Here is a 19,768-nt window from a genome sequence, read left to right on the forward strand (position 1 = left end):
TCCCCCTTCAGCTCAAAAAACTTGCAATGAGTACAAGCTGATAACGAGCAAGGGAAACAGGGCATCTAGGACCTTAGTGAACAAGGAGACCAACAGTCTATCTCTTTAACCAATGAGATTTAAGGATTGAGAATTAAACAGAGGAAGAATAGAGAAGGAAATAGGATGAATTAGGTACAGAAAGAGAAATAATGAGAGGGAAGGAAAGATTGGATTTAAGCAAGAGAGAAAGAAGATACAGAAAGGAATAGTAAGAAAAAGATTGAAAAATTTAAATTTGAAATTTGAAAACCTCTAGGGACAATTTACTACCTGCAGGAATGAGATCCATAGTTTCAATTGTTCCTTTTCTCAGCCGGGGAGGTTGATTTGCATTGTGGGAACATCAATCTCCTCATTAAAAGGGTCCTTACGCTGTTGAGTATTGGCCCTAACTTTCTGCAGAGAGTTTAATTGACAATTAATACGCAAATGCAGCAATTTCTTGAAACTCACGGGGAGGTTGAGAGCCAGATACCATTTTTGCGAAGCTAATGGTGGAGCGGCGCAAATCGTCCAGCGACTTGTGGCGTTTCGGGGATAGGGTGGAGGAGCGGGACTAGCTGGATTGCTCTTGCATAGAGCCGGCACGGACTCGATGGGCCGAATGGCCTCCTTCTGTGCTGTAACCTTTCTATGATTCTGTTCTATGATTTGCAACTCACGGGGTAAGCCAGGCAATGACTAGTGAGGGAAGCTGGGGAAATTACAGTCAGTTTTGCTCAGATGCAGCTTCTTCTAATGTTTGCGCAACATTTAGTAGCACAGGGCCAGGAGCCCAGCTCCCAGGAGAAGACACTCACGTTTCTATGTTTATTTATGGATCTCCTGTGCCACTTTGCGCAGTCAGTAGGAGAATATGGTGTCTGTCTTCCTTGTCTCTGTTGTCGTTATGTTTCTCTCTCTGTCTCTTCTGTTTCTGTACTTCTTTTGTTTTCTGGTTAAGTATCCCTAAGTTTTCATAAAATCACAGAATCACACAGCACAGGAGGAGGCCATTCGGCCCATTGTGCCTGTGCCGGCTCTTTCAAAGAGCTATCCAATTAGTCCCACTCCCCTGCTCTTTCCCCATAGCCCTGCAAAATTTTCAAGTATTTATCCAATTCCCTTTTGAAAGTTACTATTGAACCTGCTTCCACCACCCTTTCAGGCAGTGATTCCAGATCATGCAGGAAGGAGCTGCACCTCTGGGACGGGTTCCTCCTGAACTGGAGTAGGAGTGGAAAGGATCAATAGGGTGATAGATAAGGCTTTAAACTAGCAAGATGGGGGGAGGGATCTGATAGCAATAATAAAAACCTAAAAAAACAGGAGATGAGTGTAAAGTTCAGACCAGGGTAAGGAATAAAGATAATATAAACAGTCAAGGATCAAATACAGTTATAAAACAGAAGTATAAAAGGACTATTGAAAATAAAGTAAAAGGAACAACTATTAAAGTTGAATTAAACTGCGTGTACAGCAAAGTACACAGCGCCAAAATAAAATTGGGGAACTGGAGGCAATAATCCGTAGTGAGTAACCAGATGTAGTAGGAATAACTGAAACAAGGCTGCATAAAGAACAGGACTGGCAACTAAATATTGCAGGTTTCAACATAATCAGAAAGGACAGGGAAGGAAGAAGTGGGGGGGGGAGTAGCTCAACGAATTAGAGATAACATAGTGGCAATAGAAAAAAGTGTCATAACTAACAGGGGAATAGAAACAGAATCCATATGGATTGAAATAAAAGACAAGGAGGGATCGATCATGCGAAAAGGGGTATACTACAAACCACCTAATAGTGGAAAGGAGGTGGAGGAAGAAATATGTGAAATGATTAAAGGACATAGAATAATAATCACGGGAGATTTTAACTACCCCTAAATATACTGGGGAGAGACAAATAGCGCTAGAGTAAAGAGTAGTTCAGAAATAGGAGGGATCAAACAGGAAGCAAATGTGAGGCAGTCTAAGATGAGTTTGGAATGCATGTGTGTAAATGCACATAGTGTGGTAAATAAGGTTGGTGAGCTGCAGGCACAAGTCGTCTCATGGGACTATGATGTAGTGGCAATAACAGAGACCTGGCTCAAAGAAGGGGAGGATTGGGGACTTAACATTCCTGGCTACAAGGTATTCAGGAAAGATAGCGAAGGAAAGAAAGGACAGGGGTGGCAGCATTGATCAAAGAAACTATTATAGCACTGGAAAGGGATGATGTAGTTGAGGGGTCAAAGACAGAATCTATTTGGTTAGAATTAAGGAACAATAGAGGAGCTATTACACTACTGGGTGTATACTATAGGCCACCAAATAGTGGAAAGGAGATAGAGAAGAACATTTGCAGGCAAATTACAGAAAGATGCAAGAACTATAGAGTAGTGATAATGGGGGACTTCAATTATCCCAATATAGTCTGGGATAGTAACAGTGCAAAGGGCAAAGAGAGGGAGGAATTCCTGAAATGTGTATGCAAGAGAACTTTCTTGATCAGTGAGTTTCCAGCCCAACGAGGAAGGAAGCAGTGTTGGATCTAGTTCTGGGGGAATGAAGTGGGGCAGATGGAGCATGTTTCAGTGGGGGAGCATTTGGAGAACAGTGATCATAATATCATTATGTGGAGATGCCGGTGATGGACTGGGGTTGACAATTGTAAACAATTTTACAACACCAAGTTATAGTCCAGCAATTTTATTTTAAATTCACAAGCTTTCGGAGGCTTCCTCCTTCGTCAGGTAAAGGAAGCCTGACGAAGGAGGAAGCCTCCGAAAGCTTGTGAATTTAAAATAAAATTGCTGGACTATAACTTGGTGTTGTAAAATTGTTTACAATAATATCATTAGGTTTAGAACAGTTACGGAAAAGGTCAAGGAACAATCAAGTGTAAAAATACTTATTTGGAGGAGGGCTAATTTCAGTGAGATAAAAGGGGATCTTGCCCCTGTGGATTGGAATCAAAAATTGGTGGCAAAACAGTAATTGAATAATGGGAGGCCGTCATGGAGGAGATGGTTCAGGTACAGAATAAACACAGTCCCACGAGGGGGAAAGGAAGGGCATCCAAATCGAGAGCTCCCTAGATGACTAAGGATAGAGATTAAAATGAAACAGAAAAAGGAGGCTTATGACAAATGTAAGGTTCATAATACAGTAGAGAACCAAGCTGAGTACAGAAAGTACAGAGGAGATTTAAAAAAAGGAAATAAGGGGGGCAAAGAGAGAGTACGAGAATAGATTAGCAGCTAATTTAAAAGGGAACCCAAAAGACTTTTATGACCCTGGTTCAATGAGGAGTGTAGAAGAGCATGCCAGGAGCAGCACCAGGCATACCTAAAAATGAGGTGCCAACCTGGTGAAGCTACAACTCAGGACTACATGCGTGCTAAACAGCGGAAGCAACATGCTATAGACAGAGCTAAGCGATTCCACAACCAACGGATCAGATCAAAGCTCTGCAGTCCTGCCACATCCAGTCGTGAATGGTGGTGGACAATTAAACAACTAACGGGAGGAGGAGGCTCTGTAAACATCCCCATCCTCAATGATGGCGGAGTCCAGCACGTGAGTGCAAAAGACAAGGCTGAAGCGTTTGCAACCATCTTCAGCCAGAAGTGCCAAGTGGATGATCCATCTCGGCCTCCTCCTGATATCCCCACCATCACAGAAGCCAGTCTTCAGCCAATTCGATTCACTCCACGTGATGTCAAGAAACGGCTGAGTGCACTGGATACAGCAAAAGCTATTGGCCCCGACAACATCCTGGCTGTAATGCTGAAGACTTGTGCTCCAGATCTAGCTGTGCCTCTAGCCAAGCTGTTCCAGTACAGCTACAATACTGGCATCTACCCGATGATGTGGAAAATTGCCCAGGTATGTCCTGCCCACAAAAAGCAGGACAAATCCAATCCGGCCAATTACCGCCCCATCAGTCTACTCTCAATCATCAGCAAAGTGATGGAAGGTGTCGTCGACAGTGCTATCAAGCGGCACTTACTCACCAATAACCTGCTCACCGATGCTCAGTTTGGGTTCCGCCAGGACCACTCGGCTCCAGACCTCATTACAGCCTTGGTCCAAACATGGACAAAAGAGCTGAATTCCAGAGGTGAGGTGAGAGTGACTGCCCTTGACATCAAGGCAGCATTTGACCGAGTGTGGCACCAAGGAGCCCTCGTAAAATTGAAGTCAGTGGGAATCAGGGGGAAAACTCTCCAGTGGCTGGAGCCATACCTAGCACAAAGGAAGATGGTGGTGGTTGTTGGAGGCCAATCATCTCAGCCCCAGGACATTGCTGCAGGAGTTCCTCAAGGCAGTGTCCTAGGCCCAACCATCTTCAGCTGCTTCATCAATGACCTTCCCTCCATCATAAGGTCAGAAATGGGGATGTTCGCTGATGATTGCACAGTGTTCAGTTCCATTCGCAACCCCTCAAATAATGAAGCAGTCCGAGCCCGCATGCAGCAAGACCTGGACAACATCCAGGCTTGGGCTGATAAGTGGCAAGTAACATTCGCGCCAGACAAGTGCCAGGCAATGACCATCTTCAACAAGAGAGAGTCTAACCACCTCCCCTTGACATTCAACGGCATTACCATTGCCGAATCCCCCACCATCAACATCCTGGGGGTCACCATTGACCAGAAACTGAACTGGACCAGCCACATAAATACTGTGGCTACACGAGCAGGTCAGAGGCTGGGTATTCTGCGGCGAGTGACTCACCTCCTGACTCCCCAAAGCCTTTCCACCATCTACAAGGCACAAGTCAGAAGTGTGATGGAATACTCTCCACTTGCTTGGATGAGTGCAGCTGCAACAACACTCAAGAAGCTCGACACCATCCAAGATAAAGCAGCCTGCTTGATTGGCACCCCATCCACCACACTAAACATTCACTCCCTTCACCACCGGCGCACTGTGGCTGCAGTGTGTACCATCCACAGGATGCACTGCAGCAACTCGCCAAGGCTTCTTCGACAGCACCTCCCAAACCCGTGACCTCTACCACTTAGAAGGACAAGAGCAGCAGGTACATGGGAACAACACCACCTGCACGTTCCCCTCCAAGTCACACACCATCCCGGCTTGGAAGTATATCGCTGTTTCTTCATCATCGCTGGGTCAAAATCCTGGAACTCCCTTCCTAACAGCACTGTGGAAGAACCTTCACCACACGGACTGCAGCGGTTCAAGAAGGCGGCTCACCACCACCTTCTCAAGGGCAATTAGGGATGGGCAATAAATGACGGCCTCGCCAGCGATGCCCACATCCCATGAATGAATTAAAAAAAAAGACTTTTATGAACATATAAATAATAAAAGAGTAGTCAAAGGAAGGGTGGGACCGATTAGGGACAAAAAGGAGATCTTCCTGTGGAGGCAGAGAGTGTGGCTGAGGTACTAAATGAATACTTCACATCGGTCTTCACTAGAGAAGAGGATGCTGCCAATGTAGCAGTAAAGGAGGAGGTAGTACCGATATTGGATAGGATAAAAATAGATAAAAAGGAGATCCTTAAAAGATTGGCAGTACTCAAAGTAGAAAAGTCACCTGGTCCAGATGGGATGCATCCTAGGTTACTGAGGGAAGTAAGGGTGTAAATTGCAGAGGCTCTGGCCACAATCTTCTAATCCTCCTTAGATATGGGGGCAGTGCCAGAGGACTGGAGGACTGCAATGTTACACCCCCGTTCAAAAAAGGGTAGAGGGATAAACCCAGCAATTACAGACCAGTCAGCTTAACGTCAGTGGTGGGGAAACTTTTAGGGACGATAACCCGGGACAAAATTAATTGGCACTTGGAAAAGTACGTGCTAATAAATGAAAGTTAAATTTGTTAAAGGAAAATCGTGTTTGACTAATTTGATTGAGATCTTTGATGAAGTAACGAAAAGGGTTGATGAGGGTAGTGTGGTTGATGTTGTGTATATGGACTTTCAAAAGGCATTGGATAAAGTACCACATAATAGACTTGTTAGCAAAATTAAAGCCCATGGGATTAAAGGGACAGTGGCAGCGTGGATATAAAATTGGGTAAAGGACAGAAAGCAGAGTCGTGATGAACGGGATGTTTTTCAGACTGGAGGGAAGTATACAGTGGTGTTCCCCACAGGTCGGTGTTAGGACCACTGCTCTTTTTGATATATATTAATGACCTGGACTTGGGTATACAGGGTATAATTTCAAAATTTGCAGATGACACGAAACTCGGAAATGTAGTAAACAATGTGGAGGACAGTAACAGATTTTGGGAGGACACAAACAGACTGGTGAAATGGGCAGACACATGGCAGATGAAATTTAATGCAGAGAAGTGTGAAGTGATACATTTTGGTATGAAGAATGAGGAGAGGCAATATAAACTAAATGGTACAATTTTAAAGGGAGTGCAGGAAGAAAGAGACCTGGGGGTGTATGTACACAAATCTTTGAAGGTATCAGGACAAATTAAGAAGACTGTTAAAAAAGCATATGGAATCCTGTACAAAAGCAAGGAAATTATGCTAAAGCTTTATAAAACACTGGTTAGGCCTCAGCTGGAGTATTGTGTTCAATTCTGGGCACCACACTTTAGGAAGGATGTCAAGGCCTGAGAGAGGCTGCAGGAAAGATTTACTGGGGGAGGGCGAACAGCCAGCTGTCGTGGTGCACATAGGCACCAACGATATAGGTAAAAAAGGGGATGAGGTCCTAAAAGCAGAATATAGGGAGTTAGGAGGTAAATTAAAAAATAGGACCTCAAAGGTAGTAATCTCAGGATTGCTGCCAGTGCCACGTGCTAGTCAGAGTAGAAATAGGAGGATATTTCAAATGAATACGTGGCTAGAGGAATGGTGCAAGGGGGAGGGATTCAAATTCCTGGGACACTGGAAACGGTTCTGGGGGAGGTGGGACCAGTACAAACCGGATGGTCTGCACCTGGGCAGGGCCGGGACCGCTGTCCGAGGAGGAGTGTTTGCTAGTGCTGTTGGGGAGGGTTTAAACTAAAGTGGCAGGGGGTTGGGAACCTGAGCAGGGAGAGAGAGGAAAGCGTAACAGGAAGGGACAGAAGGTATGGAGTAATAGGTAAAGTGTTAAAAAAGGAAAAAGCAGGAACTAAGCGTCACAAAACAGATTTGAAAGTTCTTTATCTGAATGCACGTAGCATTCGTAATAAAATGGACGAGTTAACGGCACAAATAACTACGTATGGGTATGATCTTGTGGCCATTACAGAAACATGGCTGCAGGGTGACAACGACTGGGAATTAAATATGCCAGGGTATTTAACAATCAGGAAGGACAGGCAGGAAGGAAGGGGAGGTGGGGTGGCTATGTTAATAAAGGAAGGAATCACTGTAATACAGAGAAATGATATTGGGACAAAGCATCAAGATAATGAAACAGTTTGGGTGGAGATAAGGAATAATAAGGGAAAAAAAACATTAGTGGGCGTAGTATATAGGCCTCCTAATAGTTGCAACTCTGCTGGAAGAAGTATTAATCAGGAGATAGTCGGGGCATGTAATAAGGGAACAGCCATAATTATGGGGGATTTTAATTATCATATTAACTGGACAAATCAAATTGGGCAGAGCAGCCTTGAGGACGAGTTCATTGAGTGCATCAGGGATGGATTTCTTGAGCAGTATGTAACTGATCCTACAAGGGGGCAGGCAACCTTGGACCTGGTCCTGTGTAATGAGTCAGGATTAATTAATAATGTCCTAGTTAAGGATCCCCTTGGAACGAGCGACCACAACATGGTTGAATTCCATATCCAATTAGAGGGTGAGAAGGTTGATTCTCAAACAAGCGTACTGAGCTTGAATAAAGGAGACTATGATGGTATGAGAGCGGAATTGATTAAAGTGGACTGGGAAAATAGATTAAAGGGTAAGACGGTACATGAGCAGTGGTGTTCATTTAGGGAGTTATTTTACAACTTTCAAAATAAATATATTCCACTGAGGAAAAAAGGGTGTAAAAGAAATGACAGCCATCCGTGGCTAAGTAAAGAAATCAAGGATAGTATCCGACTAAAAACAAGGACATATAAGGTAGCCAAACTTAGTGGGAGGATAGAAGATTGGGAATTCTTCAAAAGACAGCAAAAAGTAACTAAAGGATTGATTAAGAAAGGGAAGTTAGATTATGAAAAGAAATTAGCAAAAAATATAAAAACAGATAGCAAGAGTTTCTATAGTTATATAAAAAGAAAAAGGGTGGCTAAGGCAAACATAGGTCCCTTAGAGGATGAGACCGGGAAATTAATGGTGGGAAACATGGAGATGGCAAAAATGCTGAACAAATATTTTGTTTCAGTCTTTACAGTAGAGGACACTAAGAATATCCCAACACTGGACAAACAGGGGACTCTCGGGGGGGAGGAGCTAAATACGATTAAAATCACTCAGGAGATGGTACTCAGTAAAATAATGGGACTCAAGGCGGATAAATCCCCTGGACCTGATGGCTTCCATCCTAGGGTCTTGAGGGAAGTGGCAGTAGGGATTGTGGATGCTTTGGTGATAGTTTTCCAAAATTCCCTGGACTCAGGAGAGGTCCCGGCAGATTGGAAAACTGCTAATGTAACACCGTTATTTAAAAAGGGTAGTAGGCAGAAGGCTGGAAATTATAGGCCAGTTAGCTTAACATCTGTGGTGGGTAAAATTTTGGAGTCTATTATTAAGGAGACAGTAACGGAACATTTAGATAAGCATAATTTAATAGGACAAAGTCAGCATGGCTTTATGAAGGGGAAGTCATGTCTGACAAATTTGCTTGAGTTCTTCGAGGATATAACTTATAGGGTGGATAAAGGGGAACCAGTGGACGTAGTGTATTTAGACTTCCAGAAGGCATTCGACAAGGTGCCACATAAAAGATTATTACTTAAGATAAAAAATCACGGGATTGGGGGTAATATTCTGGCATGGGTGGAGGATTGGTTATCGAACAGGAAGCAGAGAGTTGGGATAAATGGTTCATTTTCGGACTGGCAACCAGTAACCAGTGGTGTTCCACAGGGGTCGGTGCTGGGTCCCCAACTCTTTACAATCTATATTAACGATTTGGAGGAGGGGACCGAGTGCAACATATCAAAATTTGCAGATGATACAAAGATGGGAGGGAAAGTAGAGAGTGAGGAGGACATAAAAAACCTGCAAGGGGATATAGACAGGCTGGGTGAGTGGGCGGAGATTTGGCAGATGCAATATAATATTGGAAAATGTGAGGTTATGCACTTTGGCAGGAAAAATCAGAGAGCAAGTTATTTTCTTAATGGCGAGAGACTGGAAAGTACTGCAGTACAAAGGGATCTGGGGGTCCTAGTGCAAGAAAATCAAAAAATTGGTATGCAGGTGCAGCAGGTGATCAAGAAAGCCAACGGAATGTTGGCTTTTATTGCTAGGGGGATAGAATATAAAAACAAGGAGGTATTGCTGCAGTTATATAAGGTATTGGTGAGACCGCACCTGGAATACTGCATACAGTTTTGGTCTCCATACTTAAGAAAAGACATACTTGCTCTCGAGGCAGTACAAAGAAGGTTCACTCGGTTAATCCCGGGGATGAGGGGGCGGACATATGAGGAGAGGTTGAGTAGATTGGGACTCTACTCATTGGAGTTCAGAAGAATGAGAGGCGATCTTATTGAAACATATAAGATTGTGAAGGGTCTTGATCGGGTGGATGCAGTAAGGATGTTCCCAAAGATGGGTGAAACTAGAACTAGGGGGCATAATCTTAGAATAAGGGGCTGCTCTTTCAAAACTGAGATGAGGAGAAACTTCTTCACTCAGAGGGTGGTAGGTCTGTGGAATTTGCTGCCCCAGGAAGCTGTGGAAGCTACATCATTAGATAAATTTAAAACAGAAATAGACAGTTTCCTAGAAGTAAAGGGAATTAGGGGTTATGGGGAGCGGGCAGGAAATTGGACATGAAGCTGAGTTCGGATCGGTCAATGCCCTGTGGGTGGCGGAGAGGGCCCAGGGGCTATGTGGCCGGGTCCTGCTCCGACTTCTTGTGTTCTTTAGATTTGTGGTTGGGATCAGATCAGCCATGATCTTATTGAATGGCGGAGCAGGCTCGAGGGGCCGATTGGCCTACTCCTGCTCCAATTTCTTATGTTCTTATGTTCTTACTGGAATGGTACCAGGGATGAGGGACTTCAGTTATGTGGATAGACTGGAGAAGCTGGGATTTTTCTCCTTAGAGCAGAGAAAGTTAAGGGGAGATTTGATAGAGGTGTTGAAAATCATGAAGGGTTTTGATAGAGTAAATAAGGAGAAACTGTTTCCATTGGCAGAAGGGTCGGTAACCAGAGGACACAGATTTAAGGTGATTGGCAAAAGAACCAGAGGTTTCAGGAGGAAACATATTTTTGCACAGAGAGTTGTGATGATCTGGAATGCACTGCCTGAAAGGGTGGTGGAAGCAGATTCAGTAATAACTTTCAAAAGGGAATTGGATAAATACTTGAAGGGGAAAAAAATTACAGGGCTATGGGGAAAAAGCAGGGGAGTGGGACTAATTTGATAGCTCTTTCAAAGAGCCGGCACAGGCAGGATGGGCCAAATGGCCTCCTCCTGTGCTGTACGTACTATGATACTATGAATTCAGCCTGGTAGATCTTATAATGGATGAACTGTAGGTTTCTATGAGCTAGATGGGCTGAATACCCTCCCTTCTGTACTTAAGGAAGGAATTTGATGGCACCCCAGTGGGATTGGGTTTCTTTGGTCCTGCAAGTAAACCGGCCCATCTAAAATAGGACCATTTCATGTGCCCAATCTCAGAGTCCCCTTGGCCCATCTTGACAGATTAAGCAAAAGAGCTAGAGGTGACATGAGGAAACTTTTTTTACACAGTGAGTTGTTATGATCTGGAGTGCTATTCTGAGAGGGTGGTGGAAGCAGATTCAATAATAACTTTCAAAAGAGAATTGGATAAATGCTTGAAGGGGAATAATTTACAGGGCTATGGGGAAAGAGCAGGGGAGTGGGACTAATTTGGAAGCTCTTTCAAAGAGCTGGCACAGGCACGATGGGCCTAATGGCCTCCTTCTGTGCTGTAACATACTATAATATGAAGAAGAGGTAGATAAAGGGGTACAGGGAATGGAGTTTTTACAATGTGTGCAGAACTCCTTTTTTACCCAGTATGTAAAAAGCCCAACAAGAGAGGAATCATTGCTGGATCTAGTAATCATAGAATCATAGAATCATAGAAGTTTACAACATGGAAACAGGCCCTTCGGCCCAACATGTCCATGTCGCCCAGTTTATACCACTAAGCTAGTCCCAATTGCCTGCACTTGGCCCATATCCCTCTATACCCATCTTACCCATGTAACTGTCCAAATGCTTTTTAAAAGACAAAATTGTACCCGCCTCTACTACTGCCTCTGGCAGCTCGTTCCAGACACTCACCACCCTTTGAGTGAAAAAATTGCCTCTCTGGACCCTTTTGTATCTCTCCCCTCTCACCTTAAATCTATGCCCCCTCGTTATAGACTCCCCTACCTTTGGGAAAAGATTTTGACTATCTACCTTATCTATGCCCCTCATTATTTTATAGACTTCTATAAGATCACCCCTTAACCTCCTACTCTCCAGGGAAAAAAGTCTCAGTCTATCCAACCTCTCCCTATAAGTCAAACCATCAAGTCCCGGTAGCATCCTAGTAAATCTTTTCTGCACTCTTTCTAGTTTAATAATATCCTTTCTATAATAGGGTGACCAGAACTGTACACAGTATTCCAAGTGTGGCTTTACTAATGTCTTGTACAACTTCAACAAGACATCCCAACTCCTGTATTCAATGTTCTGACCAATGAAACCAAGCATGCTGAATGCCTTCTTCACCACCCTATCCACCTGTGACTCCACTTTCAAGGAGCTATGAACCTGTACTCCTAGATCTCTTTGTTCTATAACTCTCTCCAACGCCCTACCATTAATGGAGTAGGTCCTGGCCCGATAATACATGAGCTGGAGTATGGTACACAGGATAATACACAGGCTGGAGTGAGGTACACAGGATAATACATGGGCTGGAGTATGATACATAGGATAATACATGGGCTGGAGTGTGGTACACAGGATAATACACGGGCTGGAGTATGATACACAGGATAATACACAGGCTGGAGTGTGATACACAGGATAATACAAAGGCTGGAATGTGATACACAGGATAATACACAGGCTGGAGAGTGTAATGGAAAATGAACCAGAACAGATAAGAGAGCTAAATGTAAGGGAACATCTAGGCAATAGCAATCATAACATAATAAGGTTTAAAATACAGATTGAGAAGGACATAAGTAAGAGAAAGTAATAAATTGGAAAAAAAATGATTTTAAGGTGATGAGAATGGAACTAGGGAAAATAAACTGGAAAAATTTACTGACAAACAAAGAAATAGAACAGCAGGGGAAACATTGCTTCCTGACATCACCCCTGAACGGCCTAGCTCTAATTTTAAGGTTATGCCTTAAAATTATTCTCAGCTTTAAAACTGACGAGGGATGAAAATTAAATACATAGGTAAAGGACTATATATTTAAACTAAAGGGCACTGGTTTACAGTTTTACCAGAGTACTGTGGAATTCAATCCCCAAAGTACCAGGAAAGATCCCAGAAGACCACTGAATAATGGGATTTTTCTTGTTCAGTCACTGTAAATCAGAGGCCCTAATGTTACCCCGACATGGCATAAACACCCGTAGTGTTACAGAATATCATTCTCACTGTGAGCATGACCTCAGAATATTTCCTGGTGTGTTAAGATATACTGCTTTGGTGAACAAAATATTATGAATGTCAGTTAAATGATACTGAGATCAAACAAACAGGAAATGCACTCAATGGCAGTTTCATACACTAGTTAATTGGGGATGAAACCCTATAGAGTATCAGAGTAATGTAACTGTGTTCCCTAATACAGCAGGACATGAGCACAGACACATAACCCAGCGTTGGCTTCAGTGTAGGTTAGGCAACCATGGCAGAGAGATATTGCCCTGCTTCTGGGGGGATTTCTTCAGTAGTAGAGCCAGTTGCTTTATAAATATATGAATATTGAGATTGAAATAACAAAGTTAACTCCCAGTTAAGAAAACTCATAAGAACCCAACTTCTTATAGGGACAGGAAAAGCCATTAGGCCCAAATCGGGTGGCCAACTCTGGTTGGGTGTATTCCTGAAGGTTTCATCACATGACCTTCCGCCTCGAACCACCCCATCCCCAGACTCCCGTCATTGGTTCATCCTCCGGGAACACTGCCTTCCCACGGCCAATTGGAAAGCGAACAGACTCTTTGATACCGGATACTTTAGCAGCTGTCCTGGGTAACTCCATTACTCTTTCTGTGGAAAGGTTCTGCCTGAATCACTTCACTAGTTTTTGAATCCTTCGCTGAAAATACTGAGTATTTTTTAAAATCCCTTTCAGAATCTTGAAAACTTCAATCAGATCGCATCAAAGTCTTTTCCTTTCCAAAAACACGCTCAATTTCCTTGATCGTTTGGGGGTCCTACTCATGACCATTATTCAGTAGATCAGTGTGATCGTTGGATAACAACAAGATTGGGCTTAACTCTGCTCTGCTCCAAGGTGTAAAAGCCTGCCCACACTCACTGGCTAGATTCACACATGAAGAACGCCAATTAAGCAATGTGCCAGAGTATGCCAGGTACCTGAGAACCATTGCAAAGCAAGAGGCCAATGCCTTCAGGAGGGCAGGGAAGTAAATCAGGAAAGAGAAGTATCACAAATGGTGTGGCATCTTTCACCAGGAGACTCCTTTAGATTTTCCCTTGGAATGCCAAACCCGATTGGGTAAAATGCTGTTTCTGACTAAGTAACTTCATCAACAACAGCAGCAGCAGCAACACCTTGCATTTATATAGTGCCTTTAATGTAGAGAAACATCCCACTGTGTTTTACAGAGGCGTTAGGAAAAAAATGGTCGCTGAGCCAATGGAGGAGATATTAGGAGGGGAGCCCAAAAAGCTAGTCAAAGAGGTGGGTTTTGAGGAGGATCTTAAAGGAGGCGAGAGAGATGGAGAGATGGAGAAAAGGAATTTCAGGGCGGAAGACATGGCCACCAATGATGGGTTAAGGGACGGGATGATGAACAAGAATATTAGTGTTTATTTCAGGTCACTATGGGTGAGGTAGGAAACAGTTAGCATAGGGAGAGAGCAGTGTCCCTGGATGTGGCAGTCTTAGGGTTAAAGAGTAGATCATTGCCCTTCCGATGCAACCTTCAACCTCATGAAGTTAAAAATTAACAAGGTTAAAAAATTCCCAGCCAATAGAACTAATTCTCCACAAATCCTTCATTACAATATCTCTGTGCTAAAGTCTCCCGTCGCACCTAAGCAATGTTCAAATGCATCTAGAACACGGTGGGAAATATTGGGATTAATCCAATGTAAGTCCATATATCTTTGATGATTTATTTCACATCGTAAAGCTAAATCACGGAAGGTAAAAATATAATTTTTCCGGATTTTTACTCAATTAATTTTTTTGTGTCTTTTGACTTTCTATAGAAACAAACTAAAGAAAGATAAGTGATAATTTAAAAATTGTTCTGTGATCAAATGGGGCAGATCAGGCAAAGGTGAATCCAAAGAGCTTCTACAAATACATAAAGGGCAAAAGGGTAACCAGGGAGAGAGTAGGGCCTCTTAAGGATCAACAAGGTCATCTATGTGCAGAACCACAAGAAATGGGTGAGATCCTGAATGAATATTTCACATCGGTATTTACGGTTGAGAAAAGCATGGATGTTAGGGAACTTGGGGAAATAAATAGTGATGTCTTGAGGAGTGTACATATTACAGAGAGGGAGGTGCTGGAAGTCTTAACGCGCATCAAGGTAGATAAATCTCCGGGACCTGATGAAATGTATCCCAGGACGTTATGGGAGGTTAGGGAGGAAATTGCGGGTCCCCTAGCAGAGATATTTGAATCATCCACCGCTACAGGTGAGGTGCCTGAAGACTGGAGGGTAGCAAATGTTGTGCCTTTGTTTAAGAAGGGTGGCAGGGAAAAGCCTGGGAACTACAGACCAGTGAGCCTGACATCTGTAGTGGGTAAGTTGTTAGAGGGTATTCTGAGGGACAGGATCTACAGGCATTTGGAGAGGCAGGGACTAATTAGGAACAGTCAGCATGGTTTTGTGAGAGGAAAATCATGTCTCACGAATTTGATTGAGTTTTTTGAAGGGGTAACCAAGAAGATAGATGAGGGCTGTGCAGTAGACGTGGTCTACATGGACTTCAGCAAAGCATTTGACAAGGTACCGCATGGTAGGTTGTTACATAAGGTTAAATCTCATGGGATCCAAGGTGAGGTAGCCAATTGGATACAAAATTGGCTTGACGACAGAAGACAGAGGGTGGTTGTAGAGGGTTGTTTTTCAAACTGGATGCCTGTGTCCAGCGGTGTGCCTCAGGGATCGGTGCTGGGTCCGCTGTTATTTGTTATTTATATTAATGATTTGGATGAGAATTTAGGAGGCATGGTTAGTAAGTTTGCAGATGACACCAAGATTGGTGGCATTGTGGACAGTGAAGAAGGTTATCTAGGATTGCAACGGGATCTTGATCAATTGGGCCAGTGGGCCGATGAATGGCAGATGGAGTTTAATTTAGATAAATGTGAGGTGATGCATTTTGGAAGATCGAATCGGGCCAGGACCTACGCCGTTAATGGTAGGGCGTTGGGGAGAGTTATAGAACAAAGAGATCTAGGAGTACAGATTCATAGCTCCTTGAAAGTGGAGTCACAGGTGGATGGGGTGGTGAAGAAGGCATTCGGCATGCTTGGTTTCATTGGTCAGAACATTGAATGCAGGAGTTGGGATGTCTTGTTGAAGTTGTACAAGACATTAGTAAAGCCACACTTGGAATACTGTGTACAGTTCTGGTCACCCTATTATAGAAAGGATATTATTAAACTAGAAAGAGTGCAGAAAAGATTTACTAGGATGCTACCGGGACTTGATGGTTTGACTTACAGGGAGAGGTTAGACAGACTGGGACTTTTTTCCCTGGAGAGTAGGAGGTTAAGGGGTGATCTTATAGAAGTCTATAAAATAATGAGGGGCATAGATAAGGTCGATAGTCAAAATCTTTTCCCAAAGGTAGGGGAGTCTATAACGAGGGGGCATAGATTTAAGGTGAGAGGGGAGAGATACAAAAGGGTCCAGAGGGGCAATTTTTTCACTCAAAGGGTGGTGAGTGTCTGGAACGAGCTGCCAGAGGCAGTAGTAGAGGCGGGTACAATTTTGTCTTTTAAAAAGCATTTGGACAGTTACATGGGTAAGATGGGTATAGAGGGATATGGGCCAAGTGCAGGCAATTGGGACTAGCTTAGTGGTATAAACTGGGCGACATGGACATGTTGGGCCGAAGGGCCTGTTTCCATGTTGTAACTTCTATGATTCTATGATTCTATGATTTCGAGAAGGAGCAGGCGGTGCAGAAGGAGCAGGAGGAGGAGGCTGAGCAGGAGGAGGAGAAGGAGCAGGAGGGGGAGCAGGAGCACAAGGCGGAGAAAGAGCAGGAGGAGGAGAAGGAGCAGGAGGTGGAGAAGGAGCAGGAGCAGGAGAAGGAGCAGGAGGGGGAGAAGGAGCAGGAGCAGGAGAAGGAGCAGGAGCAGGAGAAGGAGCAGGAGGTGGAGAAGGAGCAGGAGGAGGAGAAGGAGCTGGAGGAGGAGCAGGAGCAGGAGGTGAAGAAGGAGCAGGAGGGCGAGAAGGAGCAGGAGGGGGAGAATGAGCAGGAGGGGGAGAAGGAGCAGGAGGGGGAGAAGGAGCAGGAGGATGAGAAGGAGCAGGAGGAGGAGAAGGAGCTGGAGGTGGACAAGGTGCAGGAGGTGGACAAGGAGCAGGAGGTGGACAAGGAGCAGGAAGTTGAAAAGGATCAGGAGGTTGAAAAGGAGCAGCAGGAGGAGAAGGAGGTGGAGAAGGTGTTGGAGGAGGAGAAGGAGCGGGAGTTGGAGAATACGCAATCGGTGGAGAAGGAGCAGGAGGCGGAGAAGGACCAGGACAGTGAGCAGGAGCACTCGGCGGAGAAAGAGATGGATTAGGAGAAGGAGCAGCAGTTGGAGAAGAAGCAGGAGTATGAGGTTGAGCAGGAGTACGAGAAGGAGCAGGAGGAGGTTGAGCAGGTGATGGAGAAGGAGCATGAGGTTAAGAAGGAGCAGGAGGTGGAGAAGGAGCAGGAGGTGGAGAAGGAGCAGGATGTGCAGAAGAAGCAGGAGAGGGACAAGGAGCAGGAGGGGGACATGGAGCAGGAGGCGGAGAAGGAGCAGGAGGAGGAGACGGAGCTGGAGGTGGACAAGGTGCAGGAGGTGGACAAGGAGCAGGAGGTGGACAAGGAGCAGGAGGTTGAAAAGGATCAGGAGGTTGAAAAGGAGCAGCAGGAGGAGAAGGAGGTGGAGAAGGTGTTGGAGGAGGAGCAGGAGCGGGAGTTGGAGAATACGCAATCGGTGGAGAAGGAGCAGGAGGCGGAGAAGGACCAGGACGGGGAGCAGGAGCACTCCGCGGAGAAAGAGATGGATTCGGAGAAGGAGCAGCAGTTGGAGAAGAAGCAGGAGTATGAGGTTGAGCAGGAGTACGAGAAGGAGCAGGAGGAGGTTGAGCAGGTGATGGAGAAGGAGCATGAGGTGAAGAAGGAGCAGGAGGTGGAGAAGGAGCAGGAGGAAGAGAAGTAGTAGGATGTGCAGAAGAAGCAGGAGGGGGACAAGGAGCAGGAGGGGGACATGGATCAGGAGGCGGAGAAGGAGCAGGAGGGGGAGCAGGAGCACGAGGCGGAGAAAGAGCAGGAGGAGGAGAAGGAGCAGGAGGTGGAGAAGGAGCAGGATGTGGAGAAGGAGAAGGAGTTGGAGAATAAGCAGGAGGAGGAGCTTGAGCAGGAGTGGGAGAAGGAGTAGGAGATGGAGCAGGATGAGGTTGAGAAGGAGATGGAGAAGGAGCAGGAGGTGGAGAATGAGCCGGATGTAGAGAAGGAGCCGAGGGTGGAGAAGGAGCCGGAGATGGAGATGGAGCCGGAGGTGGAGAGGGGGCAGGAGGAGAAGAAGGAGCTGAAGGAGGAGAAGGAACAGGAGGAAGAGAAGGAGCACGAGGTGGAGAAGGAAGTGGAGAATGAGCAGGAGGAGGAGGTGGAGCAGGAGGTGGAGAACGCGGATGAGGTGGAGCAGGAGGTGAAGAAGGGGCAGGAGGAGGAGGTGGAGCAGGAAGTGGAGAATGAGCAGGAGGAGGAGGTGGAGCATGAGGTGAAGAAGGGGCAGGAACGGGTGGAGGAGGAGAAGGAGCAGGAGGTGGAGATGGAGCAGGATTGGAGAAGGAGCAGGAGGAGGAGAAGCAGCAGGAGGAGGAGAAGCAGCAGGAGGAGGAGGTGGAGCAGGAGGAGGAGGTTGATCAGGAGGAGGTGAAGGAGCAGGAGGAGGGAGAGCAGGAGGTGGAAATGGAGCAGGAGGTGGAGGAGGAGGAGAAGTAGCAGGAGGAGGAGAAGGAGCAGCAGGAGGTTGAGCAGGAGGTGGAGTAGGAGGAGGAGATGGAGCAGGGGGAGGATGAGCAGGAGGTGGAGAAGGAGTCGGAGCTGAAGAAGGAGCAGGAGGAGGAGAAGGAGCAGGAGGAGGAGAAGGAGCAGGAGGAAGTTGAGCAGGAATTGGAGAAGGAGCAGGATTTGGAGAAGGAGCAGAAGGAGGAGAACATGCAGGAGGTGGCGTAGGAGCTGGAGGAGGAGAAGGAGCAGGAGGAGGAGGTGGATCAGGAGGAGGAGGTGTTGCAGGAGGAGGAGGTGGAGCTGGAGGTGGAGAAGGAGCAGGTGGAGGAGATGGAGCAGGAGGAGGATGTTGATCAGGAGGAGTAGAAGGAGCAGAATGAGGTTGAGCAGGAGGTGGAAATGGAGCAGGAGGTGGAGGAGGAGGAGAAGTAGCAGGAGGAGGAGAAGGAGCAGGAGGGGGAGAAGGAGCAGGAGCAGGAGAAGGAGCAGGAGGTGGAGAAGGAGCAGGAGGAGGAGAAGGAGCTGGAGGAGGAGCAGGAGCAGGAGGTGAAGAAGGAGCAGGAGGGGGAGAAGGAGCAGGAGGGGGAGAAGGAGCAGGAGGGGGAGAAGGAGCAGGAGGGTGAGAAGGAGCAGGAGGGTGAGAAGGAGCAGGAGGAGGAGAAGGAGCTGGAGGTGGACAAGGTGCAGGAGGTGGACAAGGAGCAGGAGGTGGACAAGGAGCAGTAGGTTGAAAAGGATCAGGAGGTTGAAAAGGAGCAGCAGGAGGAGAAGGAGGTGGAGAAGGTGTTGGAGGAGGAGCAGGAGCGGGAGTTGGAGAATACGCAATCGGTGGAGAAGGAGCAGGAGGCGGAGAAGGACCAGGACGGGGAGCAGGAGCACTCGGCGGAGAAAGAGATGGATTAGGAGAAGGAGCAGCAGTTGGAGAAGAAGCAGGAGTCTTGTCTTGTTGAAGTTGTACAGGGCATTGGTGAGGCCACACTCGGAGTACTGTGTACAGTTCTGGTCACCCTATTATAGAAAGGATATTATTAAACTAGAAAGAGTGCAGAAAAGATTTACTAGGATGCTACCGGGACTTGATGGTTTGACTTACAGGGAGAGGTTAGACAGACTGGGACTTTTTTCCCTGGAGAGTAGGAGGTTAAGGGGTGATCTTATAGAAGTCTATAAAATAATGAGGGGCATAGATAAGGTCGATAGTCAAAATCTTTTCCCAAAGGTAGGGGAGTCCATAA

The 19,768-nt window shown here is 45.8% G+C and overlaps 1 protein-coding gene across 6 annotated transcripts in view; it reads left to right on the forward strand.

Annotated features, from left to right (window-relative positions):
• Window positions 1-19,768, forward strand: part of LOC137341934 (glutathione hydrolase 1 proenzyme-like) — a 325,363-nt gene that overhangs the window by 172,557 nt on the left and 133,038 nt on the right. The window contains exon 1 of one of the 6 annotated variants that reach the window (XM_068005449.1): window positions 14,373-14,449. The exons of 3 other annotated variants lie outside the window; for them this stretch is intronic. Coding sequence is in view for 1 of the 3 variants with exons in the window: in XM_068005446.1 (XP_067861547.1) it covers window positions 14,731-14,753 (23 nt within the window). In the remaining 2 variants the exon portion in view is untranslated. Of the gene's footprint in view, window positions 1-14,372; window positions 14,450-14,487; window positions 14,506-14,702; window positions 14,754-19,768 lie in introns of those variants that run through there. 2 more of the 6 variants (XM_068005452.1, XM_068005446.1) reach the window with 2 other exon arrangements.

This window comes from Heptranchias perlo, chromosome 25 (genome assembly GCF_035084215.1).
Source record: "Heptranchias perlo isolate sHepPer1 chromosome 25, sHepPer1.hap1, whole genome shotgun sequence".
NCBI classification, from domain to species: domain Eukaryota; kingdom Metazoa; phylum Chordata; class Chondrichthyes; order Hexanchiformes; family Hexanchidae; genus Heptranchias; species Heptranchias perlo.